We start from the raw sequence: 25,930 nt of genomic DNA, 5'->3' as shown, positions 1-25,930 counted from the left end.
AATTTAGGACATCATTCTCGTATACAATCCTAAGTCATCAGGCAAATACCTCTGTGTGCCAGCCACCAGCACAACACTAGAAGACAAATTTCAATTTTGCGGAGTGGGCCTCGCCAAAGAATCACATTAACGATGCAATGAGTGCATTCACCCAAGTGTACACCAAACAAAGCAAAACCTGGCTAATTCAAAACTTCCAAGTTAAAAACAACCTCGGTAAACAAGATCAAATATTCCACCAAGGAATACATAATGCAGCCAATCGGATCCCTCTTGCACAGGGAATACCAACATGGAAATGCATTCACTAGGCCGAGGTTGGACTGGGGCCGTGACCGTATACGGAATCGGTGCGCGCAAATATACAGCAATAAGGCCAAACCATAACTGCATATTTTAACGATAAGGTCCAACCTCAACTGCAGATTTTGACTATAAGGTCCAACCTTAACTGCATATTTAAAGGTCCAATCTAAATTGCAGATTTACCAGCAGTCCAACTGCCGCAGTCCAACTGCTTAAAATCCTGCACGAATTGCCCCGCAATAGGATAACTGCATGGGAATTGTTGTCAGGACATGGAACAAAAACTACAGCGAGGCCAAAGAGGCAGACGGAACTGTTTCTTTTCTTGCGGGAACACAACATCTAAACAGCCATTTATTGATTCCTGTCTTGATTCCCACTGGTATCTTTCCAAATCCAATGTCCAGTCGAACGTCTAGCGGTAGCTTCATAAATTTATTCATAGCAGTTAGCATAGTCTCTTCCTCAACCCCGGGTCTGTAGTCTTTTTTTGGTCTCAGTCGCTGCAAACACTGGAGATTACGGATCTGGTGGGTACTACTCCCCCCACATGGACCTTTTCTTGACCCACGTAGACACGCTCAACACTTCCAAAGTGGGGCAAAACTGCATCCAGACGGCCTACTGCATCACCACATTCACAACGAAAAGGTACATAGAGCAAAACCAATCGGGGGCCATCTCGGGTTTGGCTACGTCGATTGTAGGGAAATGTTCTCCAACAATGCAGTGTCGCCGGGCGGGATGAGACCAAGCAAACCTCCAAGGAGTCCCAGCGATCGGCCGGGCGAAACACCGTGGGAGGGTGGGGGCGGTCAGAGGTACGAGCCATCCAACCTGAGCAAAAAGAACTACACCACAGATTAATAAACCCCACACAAACTTTCTCCAAGCTTCCATCAGTCACCACTTTCTACATACCGTAGCCTACACCTTCCAAAGAACCTCATATTATACCTACCTACCTTCTGGGCGCCCTGACTCTCACCCTTTTCGCAGCCAGTCCACGAGCGGGGGAGGATTTGGGCTCCGGGACCCAGTCACCGGCTAGAAAATGATTACGAGACACCAGGATAAGTAACCAAGGGCGAGCTCCCAAAGTGTGATGGCATTTTCTAGCATGTGTAGGAAAAAAATTATCTACCCACTAATGTAGCGTGTAGTCTCCATAATTTACTCGCCAAAGACATTTGGTGATTGGCACGTTCTAATTTTGGACCCTGTGTGCAATCAAGGCAAATTGAAAGAGTAAGGTAGCATGTGTGGAAAAATTTATCCACAGGAACTGCTTTCACAAAACAGAGTATAAGTACAGAGACCAACAGAGTAGTGTCATAACAATTGTTCTGATTACATATTATGGCTTCTAGCTCTTTATACTCCCCCTTATCAGCCCCCAAAATATGATCTCTAATACTATGAAATACATACAAAACAAGTCGTCATACTAATAGGAAAACAAGAGAGAACACTATTCTGCCATAACAACCATAGTTATAGGTCAGAGTTTGCAGACCTCCTAATCTAAGCTACCCCCAGTCCCTGTCCTACACATACAGAAGAATACAGAGGAGACACAGGCAACTTTACCTTGTCGCCAACTGAACATGGTCATAGATAACATATGGTTGAGGCCTGGCGCATCGGTTGTGGCCCTAATCATTTCTAAGAACAGGGCATGCTGACCTAGGTCTTCTTCTATTCCTGGCAACCATGAACAGTTTAATGATGCCACGTGCCAGGTTATTGTAAGGTTTTTATTTTAAATTTTTCTCCCTTGAAGATTGTTTTAGATTAATTCTGTGATGGCAATTTCATCAATCAGAACTCTTAAAGGTGGAAGTAGAGAGACAAAATTCTCTTGGCATAATTCAGTTTATTTGCAAATAGAGATGCATCAAATGCTTACAAACAATCATCAACAATCAACTTAATACATGAACAGTCATCTGTACTTATAGTGAAAAAAGGGGTGTGGGTAAGATACTGCCAATCTGTCTTGTTGTCACGTAGGTTTTACCCAAAGGGTATCCTTCCTGCCATAATGTTTAATGTTGTGTTTACCTAAAGGGGCCAACTGACCTTATTTCCCCCCAAGGACCACATTCCTAAGAAACAAAGGACTGGCACCCTTCTGGGTTTAAGCAGGAGAACAGATGGTCAAAGTACGTAGTGGTGCTCTGATATTATACAGATATTTGTGTCACAATCAAAGTAAAGATTTACATACCAGGCAATAGAAAGACAGACATTTCTCAAACGTACCTTAGTTCAATATTTCCATAACAATTCCAAATAAGCAATGAATTAATATAACAAATTAATTTAATTTATGAAGAAAGTATAACAATTACTGAACAAGTATCCAAGATAAAAGTTCTCTGGAGATTCAAGAGGTTTGCAAGGACAAAGAAGCATGCAGAAGTTAGGAAAAATGCAAGAGAGCGTTCCCAAATTCCATTCTGGTTTATAACCCCTAACCAAAAATGTGGGGGTTGATTTACTGACGTAAGGGTAACAAAACTAGTGAAGAATAGACCCCCTAATCAATTAGGGACACATTCCCATATACATAGTGGTGTTATCTCTAGAAGCAAGCAAACTAGGCAATAACAAGCAAAACTTTCGTTCCTGCATTCACACCTTACATAAAATGTTAACTGTTAACATTCCAATGATTGCCTACTAGGACAGAAATTAACATTAATTTCAGTACATTTAATTGAGAAGGTATTTTATTGATTGTTGATTTGTTGATTGGTACTTATTGTTGCTGCCAAATGTATATACCATTTCACTGCATAATTTTATTTTGAAGGCAAAATACGAAAACCAGAGGTCTTATTGCTGGTGCCGACTTTCAAACATTACCTGCATTTGGTTAATCCATTGTGGCTATCGATTTGTAAAAGTTAGCTGGCTAGCTTCTTACTCTGAGTTGTGGCTCAGACAATGGTTACGTTTATATGAATGTGACAGCCACTTACTGACAGTTCAACACAAACGTGTGCGTACACAGACACAGCCAGTTACTTTTCTCTGACCTCACTAGCTAGTTTGATACTCTGGACGTGCAGGACGTTGTTGCTCTGCTCTGATGCTCGTGTGATAGTATACTGTGCTCGATTCATTTAATCTTTTCATGCTCTGCTATTAAAATATTTCTGCCCACGGCCTGTCTCTGGATATTTTATTTTGCTTCTCCAGTCTTGGAGTTAGCTGTTGTTGTGATTCTGCACTGCTAGCATTACTATACTCATTGAATACAGTGTAAAGAAAAACAGGTAAATACATTTGAGTTTGTGAGTTTAGAAGTTAGTGTATTTGTATAGACCCAGAGACTTTGATGCTTTGAAGCAAGGTCTCTGTAAATAGTAGCTAATGTCTCCCTACTATTGGCCACACCCATTATCTGCCGTTTCTAATGGTCGGAGAAGTAAATCCTTTTAAGTTCAAAAGGATACTTTTTATGTTTCATAAGAAAAGTCTTCATATAATTCATCTAAATTCCCTGACGGTTCTAGTGTTAATCACAGATTAGCCATGTGACTGTACAAGTCTCTTACTTTGTCTCACCCGGCTCTCTTCTTCAGTTCATGTGGAGTAATTAACAGTTGTTTGTAGACTTTAGTCCATTGTAAATAAACAAATTAAATGTTCTGTTCAAACACCATTTTATTAAAAACTTTAGGGAAAAAGATTTATTATTTACCTCTGAAAATATTAATGAAACTGGGTTGAGTGTAGACAACCAAAATGTCCTTCATGTAAACGCACTGTTATCTACTTAAACTACATTTTCGTTCGGGTCTACTGTGGCATATTGTACTTTATCAAAAAATAAATGTGGGAAAAAAACATTGTTTTAGGCTACTTCACAATAAATATGAAATCTAAATTATGATTCAGTAATCTTAGATGGTGTGTGACAGTTGGGAGTATATAGAATCAAACATAGTAACATAGCAATCCATGAATAGGATTATAGTTGACAATATTCCACTGGTTTGAATGTTTTATTATGGCCATATGAAAATGGACACATGCTTGATTTAAAAGCAGTAAACACTTCAATAACAGCAGTTTCAGGTGGGTGTTGACGTTCTTACAGATACTCCCTGGTGGCCATTCTTATTTTGTATATTATGACAGAGCAGGGAGAGCAGGGAGTGATCTAAAACATGCAGGGCTGGGAGGCGCCCAGGAGCAGGGTTGAGAAATACTGATCTAGTTGCAGATATTATCTACCAAAGTACAGGACCAATAGATTCAAAAATTAATTTGTCCACTGCTGCTATTGGCCATCTGAAAAACATAAAGTAATGTGTGAATTGTTGTATGTTGTTTGGGTGTTGATTTGTGATGATGGTTGAATTTACTGCTGGCTGTGCAACAAATTGCTAAAGATTACCTAACCTTACCATGTCAACTCTGGGATTAATTGGCACAGCGCTCTTGACCAAAAAGATATCTGCCACCTAATGGGTTCTGTGTTTCTCAGGTTTGCGTCTGAAGCTTTTGGCAAATCTTCCCAAGGCCTCGATGACTGGAGGATTGGTACAGGAGTTCCAGCACTCCGTCCTCCCGTCTGTGTCTCCATCCGCCACACTCATTTGCACACTGGTGTCCATCCTGGTGAGCATAATCTTAAATGCACTAAACAACAGAGCATCATCCTGCACAATGAAATTCCTGTGACTTGGCACCTGATAACTACGTAGTGAGAAACACCATAGATTTACCCTTTTTTTTTTTTTAAGTTCCACTCTACTGGTACTGATGCTGGTTATTAATAGGTACTGATAAAATGTATTTGGGAACATTTTGTTTTTAAATGTTTGTTTTCAACAATGCAACCAACCAACCTAAAGAAAATACTTTTCCCTGTCCCTCCTTAGCCTGCAGTGTTAAGTATATGGCGTTGTCCACGTGGTGCCAGGGGGTTTCTCCGGTGCCTGGTGGTTTGTGCACTCTGCTCTTTCATGTTCGGCTGGCACGTCCATGAGAAGGCCATCCTTATGGCCATACTGCCCCTCAGGTGAATTGCTCACGTGTGAGATCCAGGTGTATGTTGTGATGTGTGATGGTGTTTCCACAACAATGTTTACATGTAGATTGTGAAAGCTGTATAAATGTGGAGACCCACATAGATTTTAAAACTATGAAAATGTGATTCCCAACATAGGGGTCAGGTTTAAGGAAAAACTTACAATTGGACGTAGTGTTTGAATTGGGGTTACTTTTAGGTTTTGGAGTTAGGTTATTGGTTATGTTTAAGCATAAACCTTATTGATATTAAGGTTAAGTTAGGTAACATGAATTTTTGGGGTATAAATTCCATATAAAAACTATGGTGTCAGGGTTGGGGTCAGTTCCATAGAAAGGAGTACTCTGGTCATGTTATCATTCCATTGACATTGCCAAGTTACTTGAGAAGCACACTTTTATAAAAGTAGTCTCATATTGTCTACAAGTGACCCCACCCTATCTCAGATATTTCCTCAATTGTGGAACACTGTTTGGGTTTTTGCATGTCTGTAAAGACATAAATAACATTATTTGACGTGTCAAAAAACGTATTGAACAATCAGTACTTGAATACACACTAACATCACATAATTCTTTAATTTGTACATTCTTTCTCCATGGTAGTTACACTATCACATTTAATGCATTTGTCGCAGTGATTGATTGATAAATAAGCTGTGTTTTAGGCTAGGTACAATTCTGTTTCACACAGGGCACTGCTGCAGGAAAGTCAGCCCTTCTTTGGTCTTGGCTAGAACAAAGGGATAAACATAGATATAAGAACGCTGGATAGGCTGATGCTATAGAGCCCCTGTACATCGGAATGGAGCAATCTGGCAGCCAAATTAGTGTACCTGGGGCTTGTTCTTAACCAGCTATAATAGAAAACACAGTTTCTCTAACTATTATATTGTTAATGTTATGTAAATAACTTAAGGGTATGCAGACTTTTGAACAGTTCATGCCAGCCAATGTATCAATGGTTATCGCTGTTTATTCTTTCTGGATAATGTTTTAGCTAATGCAGCGCTGATGAATCTGTTTGCGAGGAGGCTATTTCCAGTCACCGGTTGTTTACAAAACTGTAACCCACATTAGCTAGTAGTCTATTATGCATCATAATATGGAATATATATACATGATTGATTAATCTTCCACTGTGTTTAAACTGGTGCTGTTGTAGTGTTTAAACTGGTGCTGACCCCTCTGGCCACACTTTGACTAGCCACACTGATGGTTTCACCTGTTTATTGACGGGTTAATACTCTGGAAGTAGGAACAGGGAAAGGTGAGACCTGTACCACCTGCCTGATGGGAGGAGAGCAAACAGATTGTGGCATGGGTGTGAGGGGTCCCTGGTGATGCAAGCCTACCCTACACAGACACCGCTGTGCTGGAGTTCTACAATGGCTGGGAGCTGGGTACCCGTGATGTGCTGGGTGGTTTTCACCACCCGTTGCAGGGCCTTTCGGTCGGCTACGGAACAACCACCAAACCACACTGTGGCACAGTTTGTCAGAATGCTCTCAGTTGCTCAGCAGAAGTTCAAAAGGATCTTGGAACACATACATGCTTTCTTCAGCTTCCTCAAGAAGTACAGGCGCTGCCACGCCTTTTTGACCAGGGCTGAGGTGTTGAGGGACCCGGAAAGGTACTGGGAGGTGCGGACTCCCAGGAACCTGAAGCTGGACATGCGCTCCACCTCAGTGCCATCGATGAGAACTGGGGCATGACTGCAGCCTTTCGACTTCCTCTAATGCACAATGAGTTCCTTGGTTTTCTTTGCGATGATGGCCCGGTTGTTGTCAGTGCCCCGTGTTGCCAGGCACTTGACAACCTCCCTGTAGGCTGACCCGTCATTGTCATTGATCAGGCCTACCACCGTTGTGTCATCTGCAAACTTGATGATGGTGTTGGAACTGTGTAAAGGAGCGCAGATGTGGGTAAAGAGGGAGTACAGGAGGGGGCTCAGCATGCAGCCTTGTGGAACACCAGTTTTCAGTATCAGGGTGGAGGAGGTGAAGTTGTAAAACCTGACAGACTGGGGTCTGTTGGTTAGGATGTCCAAAGTCCAGTTGGGCTGATCTCCAGGTCATGGAGTTTGTTGACCAGCCTAGAGGGGATAACAATGTTGAATGCTGAGCTAGTCAATGAATAGCATTCTCACACAGGTTTTGGTTCTGTCCAGGTGGGTCAGGGCAGAGTGTAACGGAGATGGCGTCCTCTGTAGGCAAACTGGTAGGGATCCAGTGTTGAAGGGAGCCAGGACTTAAGGTGGGCCAGAACTACTCTTTCAAAGCACTTTGTGATCGTGGGGGTGAGTGCGACTGGTCGGAAGTAATTCAGGCTAGATGCAGTTTACTGCTTCGGCACTCGTACAATGATTGCAGTCTTGAAGCATTTGGAGACAACCATCTGGGCCAGTGAAATTTTTAAAATGGCATTAAAGACCTCGGCCAGCTCCCCAGCACGTGCTCTGGAGCACACGCCCGGGGACGTGATTAGGACCAAAAGCCTTGCATGCATTCACCCTGCAGATAACCCAACTGCAGTGGATCGGCTGAGGGGGAGGTCGTCTGGGAGGAGCGCAGCTTTAATGGCTATCTCTTTGTTGTCTTTGTAGAACCTGTTTAACTCGTCAATGAAGGAGATGTTGCTGGCTGTCGGGGTAGGGTTCTTTTCCCAGTAGTAGTGATTGCTTGTATGCCCTGCCACATGCGCCAGGCTTCGGAGTTGTTGTGGAAGTGTTCCTCAATCTGCAGTTTGTGGTCATTTTAGCCATCTTGATGCCCCTTTTCAGGTAGCCCCTGGATGAGCTGTAGGCCTCCCCATCGCTGAATCTGAACACAGTATTGTGTGCCTTTAGCAATTGTTGGACCCAAAGTCTTCTGATTAAGGAAGGTGTATTAGTTTATGGGTGGTGACATTAGTGGTGCAGATGTTGATGTAATCCAGAATGGAGGAAGCATATGTTTCAGTTACACTGCGCCATATACCCATGTTTCGTAGTCCTTGTTATCTTTACACCTCTTATGAATGTTGCCAATTCCAGGCCAGTCGTGAGAACTACAGCCGGTTTATGTTGTGACATTTCACAAAGAGAAACCGCTAAGGAACTATCAACAGTCAACGACAGTTAGAATCCTGACTGGCAAACCCCACCACTGGAGTTAAGGATATATCGCGACACACAAACCTCACCATTGTTACAGTTTGGAATAATGTACTGATTTTGAGAAGTAATAATAGAAAATTGTCAATGTGAATAAAACGTCTATGCAATACTAACATCAATAGGCTAAAAACAAATAGCAAAACATTTTAAGTAATGGAGAACAAAAAAACTACACCCTAATAAAGATATTAAGAACTATATAAAGTAAAGTGGAATGTCTGGTAGCAGCAATTGAGACTTGTAATGCATACTAAAAATATGTAGGTAAAAGAGTGTCATGGGTTTTTTATTTGTAAAATATTTTGCACACTAGTAATTACTATTTAGTTGTATAAAAAATTTGCATACTTGTAACCAATTATGGAATTATGCGACTCGTTAATAATACTTGCCCAAATAAACATGGACGATCAGAGTTTTGTCACTAACATTTTGCTAGAACTGTGACAAAATTATTTTGATTTGTAAATCAGTCTGCGGTAGTACGTTTCACAGCATTTGCAAGCGATTATACCCATGAGGACTCTGATTGGCAGGCCATAGCTTTTTCTGACCAATGAACTGAATACATTGTGAATGTAACACATTTTCACTGTTAGAAATCGGCCGTTTCGTATAGTGGTTGTAATAATTAGCATACCCGTTTGTCAAGGGAGAGAGAAAGTATATTATTTATTGCAGCATTAGAAAGTCTTGTTCATGAGGTTACGGACCTGGTCTTCCTTACACAACCTCAATCTCATCTCAGTCAATCTCTTCTCACTGTAATGTTGGTTACCAGCTAGCCTATACATTAAGGGCGTTTCTAACTTTTTAGGAGTCAACCCCCATGCCATATGGCCATCGTAAACATTCCTGTCATTAGAGCGCTACCTACTGAGAGATAATCTAAACAGAGGTGTTTCTGTTGTTCTCATTATCTAGGCACATTCACTTCCAATGAAACGTACATTCATATTGTAATTGTTAATGCTCAGATTCTACAGTCCCCCCTATCAAACATTTAAAGAAAAACATTACATGTTTGATAAAACATTACAATTCAATTCCTAATGAAAAGAAAAGGCCCATACGCATATGTTACAAATGACTAAAATGAAAGAACAAAATGAGTATCTGACCAATCAGGTCCTATTGTTCCTCAAATGAAAATGAATGTAAACAAGACAATTGACACACCACACTCCGACACATAACTCAATGTATGACAGTCATCAATCCTGTCCCCACCTCAGATTATAAAGGTCAAGAAACATTGACATCAACAGGTCATTATCAGTGTTAACGGTGTTCAGCAGAAAACCAGACTCAACATGACATCATGATTAAAACATTTCCCCCAAAGTCCATCGAACAATCAAAACCCCCCTTATCCGTATCATGATCCATGCGACAAAATCATACAAAAGACTTATGCATATCCTGTTGTACCTGTGACAGATTTCTACCTGTAAAATAGGGAAAACATCTACCTTTGTCAGGGACCATCTATAATAGGGAACAATTCACTGTCCAAACAAACCATGATAGCCATCATAATGTAGATAATTAAGCATCATCACAAATACGCCAAAGTCCAATACTGGGATTGTCATCGTGTAGAGTTTCCCACCTGTCTTGCGAGAAACAAACCTTCATACATATGAAATCACCATATCAGTTTATTTAGGAAAATCTTAGATTGTAAGGAAAGAAGTAAGTTTCCAATCAAGTGTCCTTCAGTTCTCGTCTTCAGTTTTCTTTGTCTTGCATCAGTGATGAAAGTTCCAAAATCAATTATTGCAGTCAGTGTGATGTGGACCCAGCAATTTGCCTGGTTGTCCTAACAAGTCAGTGTAGGTGTATAATGGATAAGTGAGTTTCCAACACTTCACTTAATCAAGATTAACACCACAACAGTGTATTCCACTGTGTTGGGACCCTGTGACCTTTCCAGTCAACTGGCCCGTGGTACTCTGACCTGTAGTATTTGGAGTCCTTTAGGACTCAGGTGGATTCTCCTCATCTCACTGTCAACGATTCATCTATAAATGGAGTGTGAAGCCAAGTGATCTGACCCTGGCATCGTTCTGCCATGTGAGTGGTCAGGAAAATATGAAACAGATTCAACCAATGTGGTTGTAGAAGTCCTTCTTGAACATGTTGCTGGTACTCACACACTCAGTTGTCTGTGTCCAGTCAGTGACATGATGTATCATCAGAAAAGGGGTTGTGATGTCCTGATCTGTTGAAAGTATAACTGCAAAACAACGATTAGTGTCGTTCAACAGTCCATCGGACTTTCATCCACTGGGTATGGTTCCGTCAACTCCCAACAATGAAGACAATAGATCAGTCCTGAAAACTTGTGGATCTCAGAAGTTCCATCATAAGAGTGAAGTGTACACTCTATTCAGACAAGTTTCCATAAAAGTCTATGTCAAAGTTCCTTTCCCATCCAGAACTGGCTTGGTTGTTTTATGACTCCTTGTGCTATATTAATGCCCGATAGCAGCTAGCAGTGGAATCAAATTGTCAGACTTGACTTTGCTTAGCCAAATCAGAAATGGTTAGATCTATACTATTCAACCATTAAAATGTTCGACCTTACATCAACCAAAACAATTTCCAAATAAACCAATTAAAAACATCCTGTAAATGGAAAATGTAAAACATTACAGATGCCAATGCTCCGTTATAGCTATGCAAACAGGAAAAACTAATTTTTTCACAAAACTCCTTATAAATACCAATTTGATTTGCCTTGAGCCCTAAGCTCAACTCGTTCCAATCATAATCAATTATCATATCATACATCCCCCCTGCCTTCACTTCATTAAGTCAATGGAAAATGACACCATGAGTGAATGCAAAACAATGACAAATAAGGCTACAGGAGGCGCCATCCTGAACCCACACTGGCCATCTTTTCAGGACAGACATGAAAAATAGAGAATTGGTAGTAGGGATGGATCTATAATCCATTCGATAAGGAGTTGCATCCTGTATATTCATCAAAACAAAGTGAACAAGTTAAAAAAACACAAACATTCACTAATACAAAGACATCAATGTGCAACACGGTCGCTTGTGCGAAGGAATTATAAACCATATAACCCATTAACAAATTTTACCACATAGCTAAACAGCTCTCAAATTTGTCTTTGCCACAGTACCATCACACAGGTCTGTGAAATTGGCTATCATGCATTTATAATATCCTGTAGTTTCTTGGCACATGCCTAACTAAATTGTTCGGCCCCCAGGGGATAAACTGTGCAACTAAATTGTAGGAGTGAAAACTCCAGCCCATGTGCAGTGGTTTACCTGTTGCAACAACCAGGGCAATTGTATTAGCATAGCGACAGCATACAACTTTAGAATTTTTACAGGCAACGGCCAAACTACCTCATGAAAAACAGTGTCTTGAGTAACCTCCAAAATTTTAGGGAATTCGCAAAGTTAGATTCATTTTTATTCCAAATAGTGGCGGTCAGCTAAACCTTAAATCACAACTTTATGCTTTTTCTTTGTTCTATCATCAACAATGGGGGATGACTTTTGGTCTCTACCCTCACTTCAGTTGGTTTCAAAATCATACATTTCAACATTAAAGCTATTGAGAGGAAAATATATGTAGCTTTCACTTAATGTTTGTTTATCCCAAAACTGTATATGCTTTTGTTGATAAAATTACCATAGATGAGACCAGACTAAACACTCAAATTCCCTTAGTAATAGGCTACTCTGATGTAATGGGAAAGGTTGCTACTATGAGCTCCACCCATTTATGGCAATCCATTAAAAAGGCCAAATGTTAGTTTATGGTCCTCAGACTATCCTATCAATTTAGCCGACATCCTTGATTAACTGGAGATTTTGATTTAGTGTCCAACCCATCTAATATTTTCGCAGTTTGTAGAAATGTGCTCATCATTATCTATACAACAACTCAACATTAGGGTGGAAATTAAGAAACTCTTAAGAATGGCAATCCAGACAGAAAACAGATGTATGACGTCACTAAAATCAAGGTACAATAAGTAATCCAAAGGAAACTCAATGTAGGCCTTAAACACGGTTACATCAATTACCTATTTGTTCATTAGTCAATTTACCATTTTAGAATTTGAACTCCATTAACGAGTATCAGGTGTTGGTTTTGAAAACAAGCATTATCCCAGTTATCGTTGGTAAATACAAATAAGAGAAACTATATTATTTAACCAAACTCAATTCAGCATTTAAAATACATCTAATTGTTATGTTGGGGAATAAACTCGCTTCAGCTGTATTACCCTTTTTTTTTTTTTTTAAGGCTATGACTATATTGGATTCAAATTCAGTCCTCATGCAACACAGCGTGTCTCCTGTTGAAGTATAACACTTCCCCGAGTTGGTTTGTTGGAAAGGAGAATAAAACACCAGGAGTCAGGGCAAATACCGTATTATACGTCCATTTATTACAAAAGCTTTTGGAGACAAGGTGTTGCCGCACAGTGTCTAAGGATCAACAGTCAAAACATCATTTTTATACTTCTACTACGCCCAAAAAGATAGAGGCGTTAACTTACAAAGTGTGTGCCATTGGCCCAATCCCAGTTTTATTCCTTATAGGATAACTGCAAGTATCTTCTTGTCTCCTCCTGGTATCTGTCTGGCCTGTCAGACTATGTGTGTGTGTGTCTCTAACCTGTGTCCTGTTTCTCACAAAACAGACATACTAAATCTTTCTCTCCCCGGCAACTGCTTAACCAGGGTTTCCTATTCTCCTACTTGCTCCTTCAGTTTCGGTTCATATCACAGACATTTAATATTTTGTTTCATTGGTTACAACAGCTTATAACAGTTCACTAACTTATACAATCACTACATCTACACTCCTTAACGTACAAGTCTATCACCATGTGGATTCTTCATCCTACCACTTATACAATATATAAGGAGAGCGAAAACACAATACGTTAACCTTTTTGTAAGACAACCTTGAGACTATTTTACCAGATTAGAAAATCATTGTACCAAATTCTAATTCATCATAGGTTTCAGATGTACCCACTTGTGCTAGCGAACAGCTCAGCAAGCAACAGACAAGTACCACGTGGTGGGCCTTGATTAAGGCCTACCTACATTGTGAGACCCCCCTTGAGGCCTTACGGTTTTAAACATTATCATCAACGCAATAAATACGTTTGACTCAAAATTACATAAGTACACATGACAAAACAGGTTATTTCTTGAATACCTATTAAAACATGTTCAAGCATGACAGAACAAAACAGGCTATTTCGAATGCCTATTAAAACATGCTATATAACATTCAATTGCTTCTCAAACTACATGTAATATTTAATTAAATAAGCTTGGCTATTACCGAGGAAGGTGATCAGGTTTCCTTGATAAGTTCCAGCTTCATTTAATGATTAAGTACGATACATTTTTAGGAAATAAACATTTAAGAACTCTGAATCAATGATTATGAAAGCTCACGTCAGTTCCTAGTATTGTCCATGATTCCAGGATCCCATAAGAGAGACTCCATCTTGAGACTACTGTCGGTCAGCCAGGTGGTCAAACAGAATGAATCTTCGTCCATTTCGATTGTCTCCTTTTGCGCCTTTCGACTGTTGTCCTTTCTCGGCCATCTTAACTTTCCTCTGTCTTCTCTCTTCGTCTGTACCACACACTCCATCTGTCCATATACAACTTCCTCGGAATCCATCTTGTTTAGCCGGAAAACGTTCTTTTTCTTTCTGTCCATTTCGAGTCCAGGCATCGTTGTTAATGATCCTTTTCGTTCTTGATGGTATCCTATTCGCGCCTTGCTTTTTAAACACGAACGCATCATGCGCGTCAGAGGCTGCAGTCCTCTTGTTGTATTTGTACAACTGGACGGCATTATATTTTTACTTGTACAAGTCACTGTATAATTGCCGAAAAATACAATATCACACACTAATCCCGAAAAGGAAAATGTAGTGTCATCATACTATGGCGACATGGAATACAGTTCAGCACTGAAGCACACCGGTCAACGCCCCAACAAATTGAGACGGACTGTCCGCACCCGCAGACAGATTCCATGCAATAAAAATCACGGCCTAGTCGGGTCGTCATAGGGCTTGTTTGACAAACTAACGCTTTTTGCAATCTTGACAGTTCGTTCTATGGCGTAGTTTTATGACTCACTGTTCAGTTGTTTTCAGCAACCAGTAACCGGGAAAAACAACTTCTTCCTCGCGATTGCAAATCGAGCCCCTAAGCTCTCCAACCAAAGTTCAGCAGAATCGTTAAAACATATCCATCGGGTCGCAGCAGCATCGTGTTAGAAATCGGCCGTTTCGTATAGTGGTTGTAATAATTAGCATACCCGTTTGTCAAGGGAGAGAGAAAGTATATTATTTATTGCAGCATTAGAAAGTCTTGTTCATGAGGTTACGGACCTGGTCTTCCTTACACAACCTCAATCTCATCTCAGTCAATCTCTTCTCACTGTAATGTTGGTTACCAGCTAGCCTATACATTAAGGGCGTTTCTAACTTTTTAGGAGTCAACCCCCATGCCATATGGCCATCGTAAACATTCCTGTCATTAGAGCGCTACCTACTGAGAGATAATCTAAACAGAGGTGTTTCTGTTGTTCTCATTATCTAGGCACATTCACTTCCAATGAAACGTACATTCATATTGTAATTGTTAATGCTCAGATTCTACATCACCAATCTGAATAGATTCTGGAAAACTCATCATCAGGTTTCAACTCCTAGTGATGCAGAGGAATAAAAACATAGCTAAGCACGGTCGGCTTCTCGTGCCTCAGTTTTTGATGGGATAGCAAATGTTTTAGATGATTTTTCCACCTAGCTAGGTCAGGCTACATATAATCATAAACCGTGCTGTAGAGATTAGTCTTTAGTAGACACTTGTAAGTTTGCATTTCTAACCTTAATTGGCAAATCATTCCACAGTAGTGGAGCTCTATGAGAAAAGGCCCTGCCTCTGGCTGTTTGTTTAGAGATTCTAGGTACAATTAATTCTTGTGATTGTAGGTTATGTGTAGGTATGTATGGCTGGATCATTTCAGCAAGGTAAGTAGGACCAAGTCCATGTATTGATTTATAGGTTAACAATAAAACCTTAAAATCAGCCCTAACCCTAACAGGCAGCCAGTGTAAGGACGCTAGTACAGGAGTAATGTGTTAAAAAAAATTTTGTTCTAGTTAGGATTCTAGCAGCTGTGTGCAGCACTAATTGAAGTTTATTTTTTGATTTGTCAGGGTAACCGGAAAGAAGAGCATTGCAGTAATCTATTTTAGAAGTAACGAAAGCATGGATTTGTTTTTCTGTATAATTTTTTGATAGAAAGTTTCAGATTTTTGCAATGTTTCAAAGATGAAAATAAGCAACTCTTGAGACATTTTATATGTTCATCAAAGGAGAGGTCAGGTTCAAGGTTTCTTACAGTTTTTTGGGATACGACCATGCAGCCGGCGATGTTTACAGTGAGATCTGCTAACGGTCTTTGTTTCTTGGGTCCTAAAATGAGCATTTCTGTTTTTCTTGAGTTTAAGAGCAAGAAATTCTGTGAACATTTACATTGTGATTTCAGATTACATCGCCCAGAGGCAGCATATATAGTGAGAACAATAATGGGCTCAGAACAGAGCCTTGAGGAACACCAAAGCATACCTTTGAATTTTCAGAGGATATGCCATCCACACTAACAAACTGATATCTTTCAGATAAATAAGATTTAAACCAGGCTAGAAAATATATGGGTTTCAGTAGTTAGTGTAGGGTATATTGTGTCAGAATGGTGATTTATGGCCCTGGGGGGCGGGACTTCCATATTGATGTGACAGGTGGGCGGACATCGGTTTGTAGGGTGGGACTTCCGGTATGACGTATGTTAGGGTGGGACTTCCGGTATGACGTATGTTAGGGTGGGACTTCCTGTATGACGTATGTTAGGGTGGGACTTCCGGTATGACGTATGTTAGGGTGGGACTTCAGGAGTGACGTATGCATGTCCGGTGACTTTGTGATTTATGATTACATTGATGTGTCAGTGTTTGATGTTTTACAACGCCTGATGAGCAAACCAGACTAGTGTTATAACAGGTGGGCTATGTTTGATGATTAACAAATGGGGCTTAGGGTTCCGGAATGTTAAATTCCCAGGCAGTAAATAAGTGTTGTGTCAGCGGGAAGTTGTTTGGTGTACAGCAAATGGTGTTCGACAAATATAAAACCCTGGTGTTTTATCTTCTGACAAGTGTTGCAACAGCTGGCATACAAACGGTGTTTGTTAACCTTTCATGTTTTATGGGTTGACTGGCGTGGTATGTGTATTTAAACCACGCCGACATCGGGGTTGGTCATTCAGTCTTGCCTGAGCGAACTTACCTACACATTACAAAACATGGAGGATTGTGCTGCTATCAATGTTTTGGGTGAAACACCGGTGAAAGCTAACACTTAAACGCAGCTCAGCATTTGGTAAGAAATTGCAAATGGACCGCAGAGATGCAATCAACATGCCAGCCCCGAAGAAACCGATGCAGAGTTTAACCCGAATCCATCAATTACACCCGGATATGGTGGCACAGGAGTGGAAATTGGACGATGGTCGGATCGGGGGATACATCTTCAACCCAGAGCAACCGGAGGTTGCATTTTATGAATTACCCGAAGGCCAAGTGTTTAAGGCTGGTGTGACTGATCAAATGGTTTTTAATGCCCGTTTATGGGCCACCTTTCGAAAAGTGTTTTATTTGGGGCCAAAACAAGGCCCGCATAATAGTAGATGTACTGTTTAAAGTTGTCGAGGGGCTGAAAGAGTATGACTCTGTCAGATTGGAGTTATTTCCGTAAAATATCGGCGGGTTAGTTTGTGACTGCGGACTGATCACTGACCTAAGACCCCGAAGCCCCGCCTTAAGCCAACACCTTCATCAGCACAGCATAAAAACCGACAGACCGCCGGTGACATTCAAGCAGTCGGAAGATTTTACGAAACATGTCTCAAGATTACAACCAAGTGGTGATTGAAGAACCCAAGGCTGAGGACTGGCTGTGTGACGCCTGGGATGACAACGCTGAAGCCTTCTACGGAACCCCTGACCCAGACAGCTCGATTCCACCGGCATACCCAACAAGAAACTACCATTGGATTGACAGGGTTGGTGATCAACTAGGTCCTCTTAACCTGTCATACCTTTCAAATGCTAACAAGAGTTATCACAAAATGGACAAACAACTTGCACCAAAAATTTTAAAGATCATCAAAGCAACAATGGGTATGATTCTGGAAAACGTTGTTGGGGCTATTCTACACAAAGCATGCATCGGATGCGAAGTGGACCACCCGAGCCAGACAAGACATTCATGTCTCGAACCGCCTGAGTATTTTTTTGAGGCCATTATGATGACATTGTGGCGACAGTTTTAACACCGCGACTGAAACATGTGTTGGTCAACTTTGAACATGTATTAATTCTCATTATTGCTTGAACACTCTACGATGTCTGAACAGGTTATGAAAAGTATTTACTATGACCCGGCAAACCCTGGTGCTTATGTGGGTAGGAGGGTTTGAAAAGAGCATACTTGGAAAAAACCGGGGAAATCCTCAAAAATGGTGAGGCCGATGACTGGCTGCTCGCCCAGGATGCATACACGCTACACAGGCCTGTAGCTATACATTTTAAAAGAAATAGAGTTATTGTTCATGATATAAATTCACAATTTCAACTGGATTTGGTTGACATGAGTGCTTACAGCGTGGAAAACGATAACATGAAATTTATGTTAACATGCATAGATGTATTAAGCAAATACGCATGGATTCGCGTGCTGAGAAATAAAAGCTCTATAGAGGTAAAGCGAGCATTTGAAGACATATTAAAAGAAGGAAGAACACCACAAAAAGTCCAAACGGACAAGGGGAAGGAGTTTTTTAATTCACATTTTGAAATGTTGATGAAGAAGTACAACATAAAACATTTTGCTACAGGAAATGATGTCAAAGCGAGTATCGTTGAGAGGTTTAATAAAACAATTAAATCACGAATGTGGAGGTATCTGACAGCAGCCAACACTCACCGCTATGTTGAGGTTATTCAAGATTTAGTTCGTGGGTACAACCATAGCTACCATCGGTCTATTAAGATGAAGCCTGCTGACGTTTGTGAAGAAAATGTTAGACTAGTTCTCAAGAACCTGTATGGCACAACATTAACGAGAAATGGTAATCAAAGCTACAAGTTCCAGGTTGGGGATACTGTGAGACTCTCAAAGCTGAGAGGTGCGTTTACAAAAGGCTATGAAAAAGGGTACACAGATGAATATTTTACAATAACAGAATGCATTCCTCGGGTACCTCCTGTATATAGAATAAAAGATTACGATGGTGATGTGATAGTTGGGACCTTTTATGAACAGGAATTGCTGAAAATAATCGTGGCTAAGGATAAAACTTTTAAAGTGGAAGCAGTTTTGAATGAGAAAGTACAGAAAGGGAGGAAAATGTGTCTTGTGAAGTGGCTAGGTTGGCCTGAGAAATTCAACAGCTGGATACCATCGGAACAAGTGGTTGACCTAGAAACTGGATAAAACTCCAGGATTTACAGGATCACGTCATTTACATTGACTGCGATCAGCATGGGTGACGGTGGCTTCTACATAACGCTGCCAGTAATCATCGAGACATGTCTATCCAAGCAACACGAGTTCGTGCTATACCACTAAATTTGCCAAAGGTATAGATTTAAAGGCGATTGGGAAGTATCTTTGATAGAGTTCCAATACCCGCATACGTGGAATACTTTTACACGGGGCGAAAACGCATTTGAACTACTTGACTTGAAAAACGACAAAACTTGGAAATATGAACTCGACACCGGTTATTACAGCAGCATATTAAAACTAGTGATAGAGCTCAACAGTCATATAAAAACACATGGTTTATCGGTGGGGTACGATGAATTTAAAAATAGAGTGTTTCTAAAAGGTGAGACCCAGTTTAGTTTGAAATTTTGTGCAAAACTGGAACAGATATTGGGGTTAAAACCAGGCGAGCGGTGGTCTGCCACATGGTACGGAACATACCCCACAGATATTCTGGCGGGGTTTAACATATTACAGGGAGAAAGAATGAAGTTGTCACAGTGACGTACGACAAGCCACACTACGTACCTCTTAGTAAGAGACAATTTGATGAGATCTGTATTGAAGTAAAATCTGATCAAAACCAGCTGGTTTCATTTGTAGTGGGGAAGGTGATTGCAAAATTACACTTCAGACCCGTCAAACAATCTTTTAGAGTTTAAGATGCAGCCGCAGAAGCTCTATGATGATCCTCAAAGGTATGTTGAATACTACACAACACAGGCCGGTAACGGTTTACCAGGGTATCATGGTAGCTCAGCAATGTATGGGGCCGGTCTAGGGGGCCTTTTCCGAGGGCTTTTCCGGATGGCAATACCTTTGTTGAAGCGTGGGTTCTCCATAGCAAAACCACATCTGAAGAGTGCGGCTAGGAATATAGTCGGCGATGTTGTCAACAGTGTTATGTCACGACAAACAAAACAGCAGGATGGTTCTGGATTAATGGTTATGTCTCGAGGTGTTAGAAAGAGACCACCTGGTAGGCGGAGCCTACCCAAGAGTAAAAAACGCAAGAATGAGACAAAAACAAGAGCCAAGGTTAAAAGAGGACATGCACCCCGGAGGACACTCAAAGGGAACACGACAAATCTGATTAAGAATATATTTTAGAGAGATGGCACTCCTACACCGTATGTCTGGCGAATGTATGAAGACAGAGTTGGATTTATTCACAGTTCCATTCACACAGACATCTATCGAGAAAAATACATACGTTGAAATACCGACCCTATCAGCAATATCTGACGCAGCCCCTCTGGAGTTCTTTATTGCCGGGAATGGCGAAGACTACGTTGATCTAAACAATACTTTGCTGTACCTACGTGTAAAAGTCACTAAACCGGACGGAACCAATATTGATGCCGGAGCCCGTGTTGGGGTTATCAACTATCCGATAGCCACCCTATTTTCACAAGTGGATGTCTCCTTGGGTGATCGTTTAATTAGCCAGAGTAGCAACACATACCCCTACAGAGCCGTTATAGAGAGCATTCTGAATTATGGATGTGATACATTAAAGACACAGTTTTCAGCTGGGTTGTTTTACAAGGATGCCGCAGGTCACATGGATGTTACGGACCCTGCAGGCGAGAACGATGGACTTACGAAAAGGGCAGCCTATTCGGTGGATAGCACAACATTTGAAATGATCGGCCCTGTTCATAGCGATATCTTCTTTCAAGAGAAACTTATGTTAAACGGCGTTGACATAAAGGTTAGGATGGTGCGCGGTAAAGATGAGTTCTGCCTTATGGGGGGTCGGGGATGTGCGTTATCGTTTGCATATACTATCCGCATCACTATTTGTCAAGAAAGTGTCTGTTTCGCCAGCCGTGAAACTTGGACACGCTCAAGAGCTACTCTCAACCAATGCCAAGTACCCAATTGAAAGAGTGTGTATGAAGACATTTAGTTTACCGGCTGGGGGTCGTGTTTGTAACCAGGAAAACCTATTTTTAGGACCTCTGCCAAAATGTATTGTAATCGGATTGGTGGACAATGACAGTTTTACTGGAAGTTACACAAAGAATCCATTTAATTTCAAACATTATAATTTGGAGTTTATGGCTATGTATGTGGATGGTCAGCAATTTCCTAGCAAACCATTCCAACCAAATTACACAATAGGGTCAGCAGTGCGTGAATTTTACGAATTGGCCTTAGCTTCAGGAAAACACCTAAAGGACCAAGCCTTGGCTATTGACAGGTCAGACTTCTTACACGGCTATGCCCTTTATGCATTCAACTGCGCACCAGACGAGGAATGTGGTCAGCACATATCCTTGATCAAGTCAGGGAATGTACGACTTGAGATGAGGTTCAGACAACCACTACCCCACACAATTAATTTAGTTGTTTATTCAATCTTTGACTCCATTATCGAAGTGTCAAACCGGCGACAAGTCATGGTTGACTACTATTAGGAGAACTGTGTGGAAATGAATACCGCAGAGTTGACCAGTGTGGTGAACCAATTTTCATCTAGGACCCATTTCTATGGTGTACTGGCAAGTGACCAACTACCTAGGGTGCCTGTCCGAGATGTTGCATCAATGATGATTGTTAATACACACCCAAGCAATCAACCTGGGGAGCACTGGCTGGCTATTTACATAACGGATGATGGCATTGGAAGGTTTTATGACAGTTTTGGAAACCCCCGGATTTTACATATTTTCCCAAGTCAATCAAGGCCTTTCTGAAAACCTGTGAGAATGTGGAATACAGTTCAAAACAAGTACAGGACCTGATTTCAACCACGTGTGGACAGCATTGTTTGTTCTTTCTCTTTCTAATGACAAAAGGTCTGAGTTATAATGATTTTATGTCTTTTTATGCTGATGATTTACGAGAAAATGATGCCCTAGTCTCAAAGTTTGTAGCTAAGATGTACCAGAGTAAGCGTGATAAGCAAATGTTTAATTGCATACAACATGCTCAATCTTGTGAAACGTTTAATTTGTGCCATGGTTGTTGAAGAAATAGAAAAGCCAATCACGTGTATGTCAAATTTATTATTAAAAAATAAAAACATTTGTAAAACCACATCAATGTTTACATATTATTTTTCATACAACATTTATTCAAGATAAAACAAACATACAATGTATCACAAATAAAATAAAAACATTAAAATGGAAGCCATTTTGAGGGGTCCGTGGTATGAGGTTCAAAGAAAGCTTTGGTTGTTTGAAAACCAGTTGCTGGTGGTGTGGCTAAATCATCCATTGTGTCACCAGACTTTTGTTTATACAAATTGATTTTACGTCTTACATGCGCATTTGGAATAGTTGTAAAAGGCATGTTGAGACATGCCATGGCCTCTAAAAACACACCCCACCCCAACGGTCTTCTATCGTCAGCAATTTTATTGGTAGCTGTCACGCTTTTAACAAGATCCAATAGGTGCGAGCCCTTGATTATCTCTCCTTTGAAAACAAATTCACCATTTGAATTCCATGAAGTCAAATCTTTAGACCTGTGCATTCTATTAAGAATATATTCAACATTCTTTCTACGCTTCACAGGCACATTATCCAAAATTTCATCAACAAGGTCAACATTTCGGTCAACAGTTTGCTTATTCTCAGTCACGTTTACTACAGCAGACCCGGTCTCAGACCCGGGTAGACTTAAAGTCAGGGTGTTTGTATCAAGCTCACCCTGGCGCACAACAGTCAAAAATCTTTGTAAAATGGCAGAGTATCTTTTAGCTTTCTCATGTAAATCCATATCAGGCTTCAACAGTATATTGTGAATCGATGAGTCCAAATCATTCTCAACAGATTGTCTTACATCGGTGCTAGTCGTTTTGGATTCTCGCAGTTTTACCAACTGATGTTGTGGCACCAGAAAAATTTTCTGAGCATGCTCCATGTTGTTTAACCCTGTCTCGATGCAATTAGACTGGTTAAGAATGGAACTGCAACGCTTAGTAACGGCAGTAGAAAACCTCCAGATTGGTTGATGGTTTTTCTTTTCCGTGCAACTGAAGTGTTCTTTCTAGACATGTATATAATTTTGGCTTTTTGTCTCTTTACTTTTCGGAGCTGCGACTCGGTTAAGGGTATATTACCGCGCCTTAGATTAAGCGCTATTTCACAGAGTGATAGAATGAGGTCGGTGGATGCTGATTCTAAAATAACTTTTCGTTGACTTGCCGGTGCCTTAAATATCATTTTCAAAAGTGGTAAATTTCTACGAATGCGTTTAGACATGATCAAACTTTCTTAGGAACGTACACGACAGGCCAATCCCCTGAAAATAACCCTGTTCTCAGACGGTAGTCTTCTGGTGTTGTAGCTTTAAAGTCAATAAGTAAATAACCAAAAGGCGGATGTGTTGCATCTTTAAAACTCTCCATGAAGAATTGAGAAAGACCGGGGTATATCTGTCTGCCTAAAATACTAATCTGCTGATTGTCGCGGGGGTTTTTAAACAAGATGAGGTAGTTTGTGTTCAAGTTAATAGTTCTACTAGATTTGCCTTTAACAAACATGTTTTGGACGAGGTAAATTGCACTCAGGTTACGGTGGTGTGAATATTGTGTGAAAACTCGCTCCATCTCCAAACTCTCTGATGCACTTTTCATTAAATCGTCAATAATTAAAAGGTTGTTTTTCTGAATCGGTAGCAGATTGTCATCACACAGCGATGTTGGTAGACCTTCTATAAAAGTAATCTCCCTTACTTTCAACAGTTCGTCATACAGCGGTTGCCAACATGAATAAACCCAGACGATATTTTGAATTTCTTTGGAGAATACAACCTCTGCATTATCCAACAACATCTTCACAAAATATGTTTTACCAGAGTTACTGGGGCCACTAATGACACAGCTGAACGGGTGTTGTAGTCGCGGGTCAAAACCGCTATCCATCCTAGACTGTGGTTTAGTACCCATAAGGCCTTGTGCTGTAATCAGGGAGCAGTACACGCTTGTTGTACACAACTCTGAAACGCTTAGACACTACTCGGTTTTTCAACGTGAATGTTCTTTTATCTCTAGCAATTGTGTCTGCATTAGCAAGGACATGATCATCATCACCGCCCTCACCCCGTACAAAGTTGTCAACCAGTCGTGTCAGCGTCTCCAAATTAACAATGGTTGTGTTGTAGCTGTTAAGCGTAATGCCTTTTGCTTTGAGACAGGTCAGACCTTTAACGGTTTTGTAACCATATGTCTTTGGCCCACCACTAACAAATTGAGCTATGCTGTCACCATCCGGTAACTCATCGGTCAAGTCACCCAAGAACGGGCCCAGTGGGGGGACCCAATCCCCATGGCGTGTGACAAAGATCACGGAATCAGTGTCTGTGTAGAGTACACGTCTATCCAACTTTTCCAAGAGTGAATACAACTCGAGTCTAGCATAAGCTGTTGTGAACGCGGCAATAAATATGTTGCCGTTACGTGGTTTGATTGGTGTCTGTTTTGTGTAACGCCACTGTACCATCGCAACAGTGTCTGAGATGAACGAGAAATAACCAACATCTATTTCACTGGAAAAAAGGTAGTGGCTAAACTCCTCCGGATCTGTAATTAACATTGTGTTCATAAGGTTAGTCCGCTCACCCATCTTACCCCAAAGACTATTCATTGCCAATTTAGCTAAAGATCGCCTAGCACTGTTTACAACAATGTTTTCCTTGTCAAGCTGCACACCCTCCTTTTCATGATATTCACGGATATACCGGTCTTTAGCCTCATCGTCAACCACAGATGGTGGGAAGCCACTAGCTTCCTGCTTGTGCTTCAGGAATGTTCTCATGTAATCAGCAAAAAGATCATCTGATGTCCTGGTGAAATCCCAGATTTCAAATATTTCCACAATGCGATAACCTTTCTCAACAGCTTTAACCAGCTCAATAGAAACCCAGGTACCGGTTAAAGATCTTTCTGAATCAGTATGTGAACAATCAGTTACCTGGTTTTCAGACTCCGCACATAATCTACACAATGGAAAGAACAGCTTACCGCCAACCCTGTGTGGTAAAACGGGGTGATAAAGGCCTTTCGGTGGACACACTGTAGCCTTAACAATACCAAAGTAAGTGTCTAGGGGTTTGAAATCTCGAAAGATTATGTCTGGATGCCCAATCGGATAAGTCTTTGTCTTGTTGCAGAATGGGTAAAGACTACAGACATCGTTATACTGAATAGTCTCCCCTTCTCGAGCCGTAAACTTCAGATGAATCGCATTAGTACGACCACCAAAAAGAGCATCCCGAGGGTCAAGGCGCTTTGGAGAACCAAAGGTCTTCAAGAAAGCTTTGACATCTGCGGATGTGTTTTTAAGCCGGTTCCACTCACACTCCCATATGTATTGAACATGTACGTTGTGTTGTTCTTTCAAAGCCTCTAGCTTTGTCAACCATTGCTGGTGCATCAACCCATACTGAATCTTTGTCATTGGATTGATGCTGGTTGAACAATGACACTTTGGGTGACCGTGCCAGAAACAACCTAGAAATTCATAGACCGTGCTAAAACCATCACGTTCAGCATAACCATCAACGTAGTAGGGACCGATTTTCACTTCACCCCTGTTCAGGGCGTGCTGTATTGATATATTCTTATCGGAGGCCACATATTCAAGCCACTGTATTGAGCTGTTTGAGAATGTCTTCTGACAACGGTTGTAGTTGTCTGAGGGGACCAATGCAATGGTGTCCTTGGTGAGGAATCTGTTGCAAAAGACTTTCATGCAAGCCGAAGCAATCGTAATTGACCGGAATGGGTCAACACCACCACACTCCAGGAACTCGAGTCTG

At 41.0% G+C, this 25,930-nt stretch overlaps 1 protein-coding gene across 3 annotated transcripts in view; it reads left to right on the top strand.

Annotated features, from left to right (window-relative positions):
- The window catches only part of alg8 (ALG8 alpha-1,3-glucosyltransferase), a 108,963-nt gene that overhangs the window by 44,570 nt on the left and 38,463 nt on the right, over nucleotides 1–25,930 (top strand). For all 3 annotated transcript variants that reach the window (XM_029121033.2, XM_029121032.2, XM_034293361.1), the window contains 2 exons: nucleotides 4,808–4,941; nucleotides 5,205–5,344. In XM_029121033.2, coding sequence (XP_028976866.2) covers nucleotides 4,808–4,941; nucleotides 5,205–5,344 — 274 coding nt within the window. The remainder of the gene's footprint in view (nucleotides 1–4,807; nucleotides 4,942–5,204; nucleotides 5,345–25,930) is intronic.

The sequence above is a fragment of the Esox lucius genome, chromosome 7, assembly GCF_011004845.1.
Source record: "Esox lucius isolate fEsoLuc1 chromosome 7, fEsoLuc1.pri, whole genome shotgun sequence".
NCBI lineage: Eukaryota > Metazoa > Chordata > Actinopteri > Esociformes > Esocidae > Esox > Esox lucius.
This window is presented reverse-complemented; position numbering and strand designations above follow the sequence as displayed.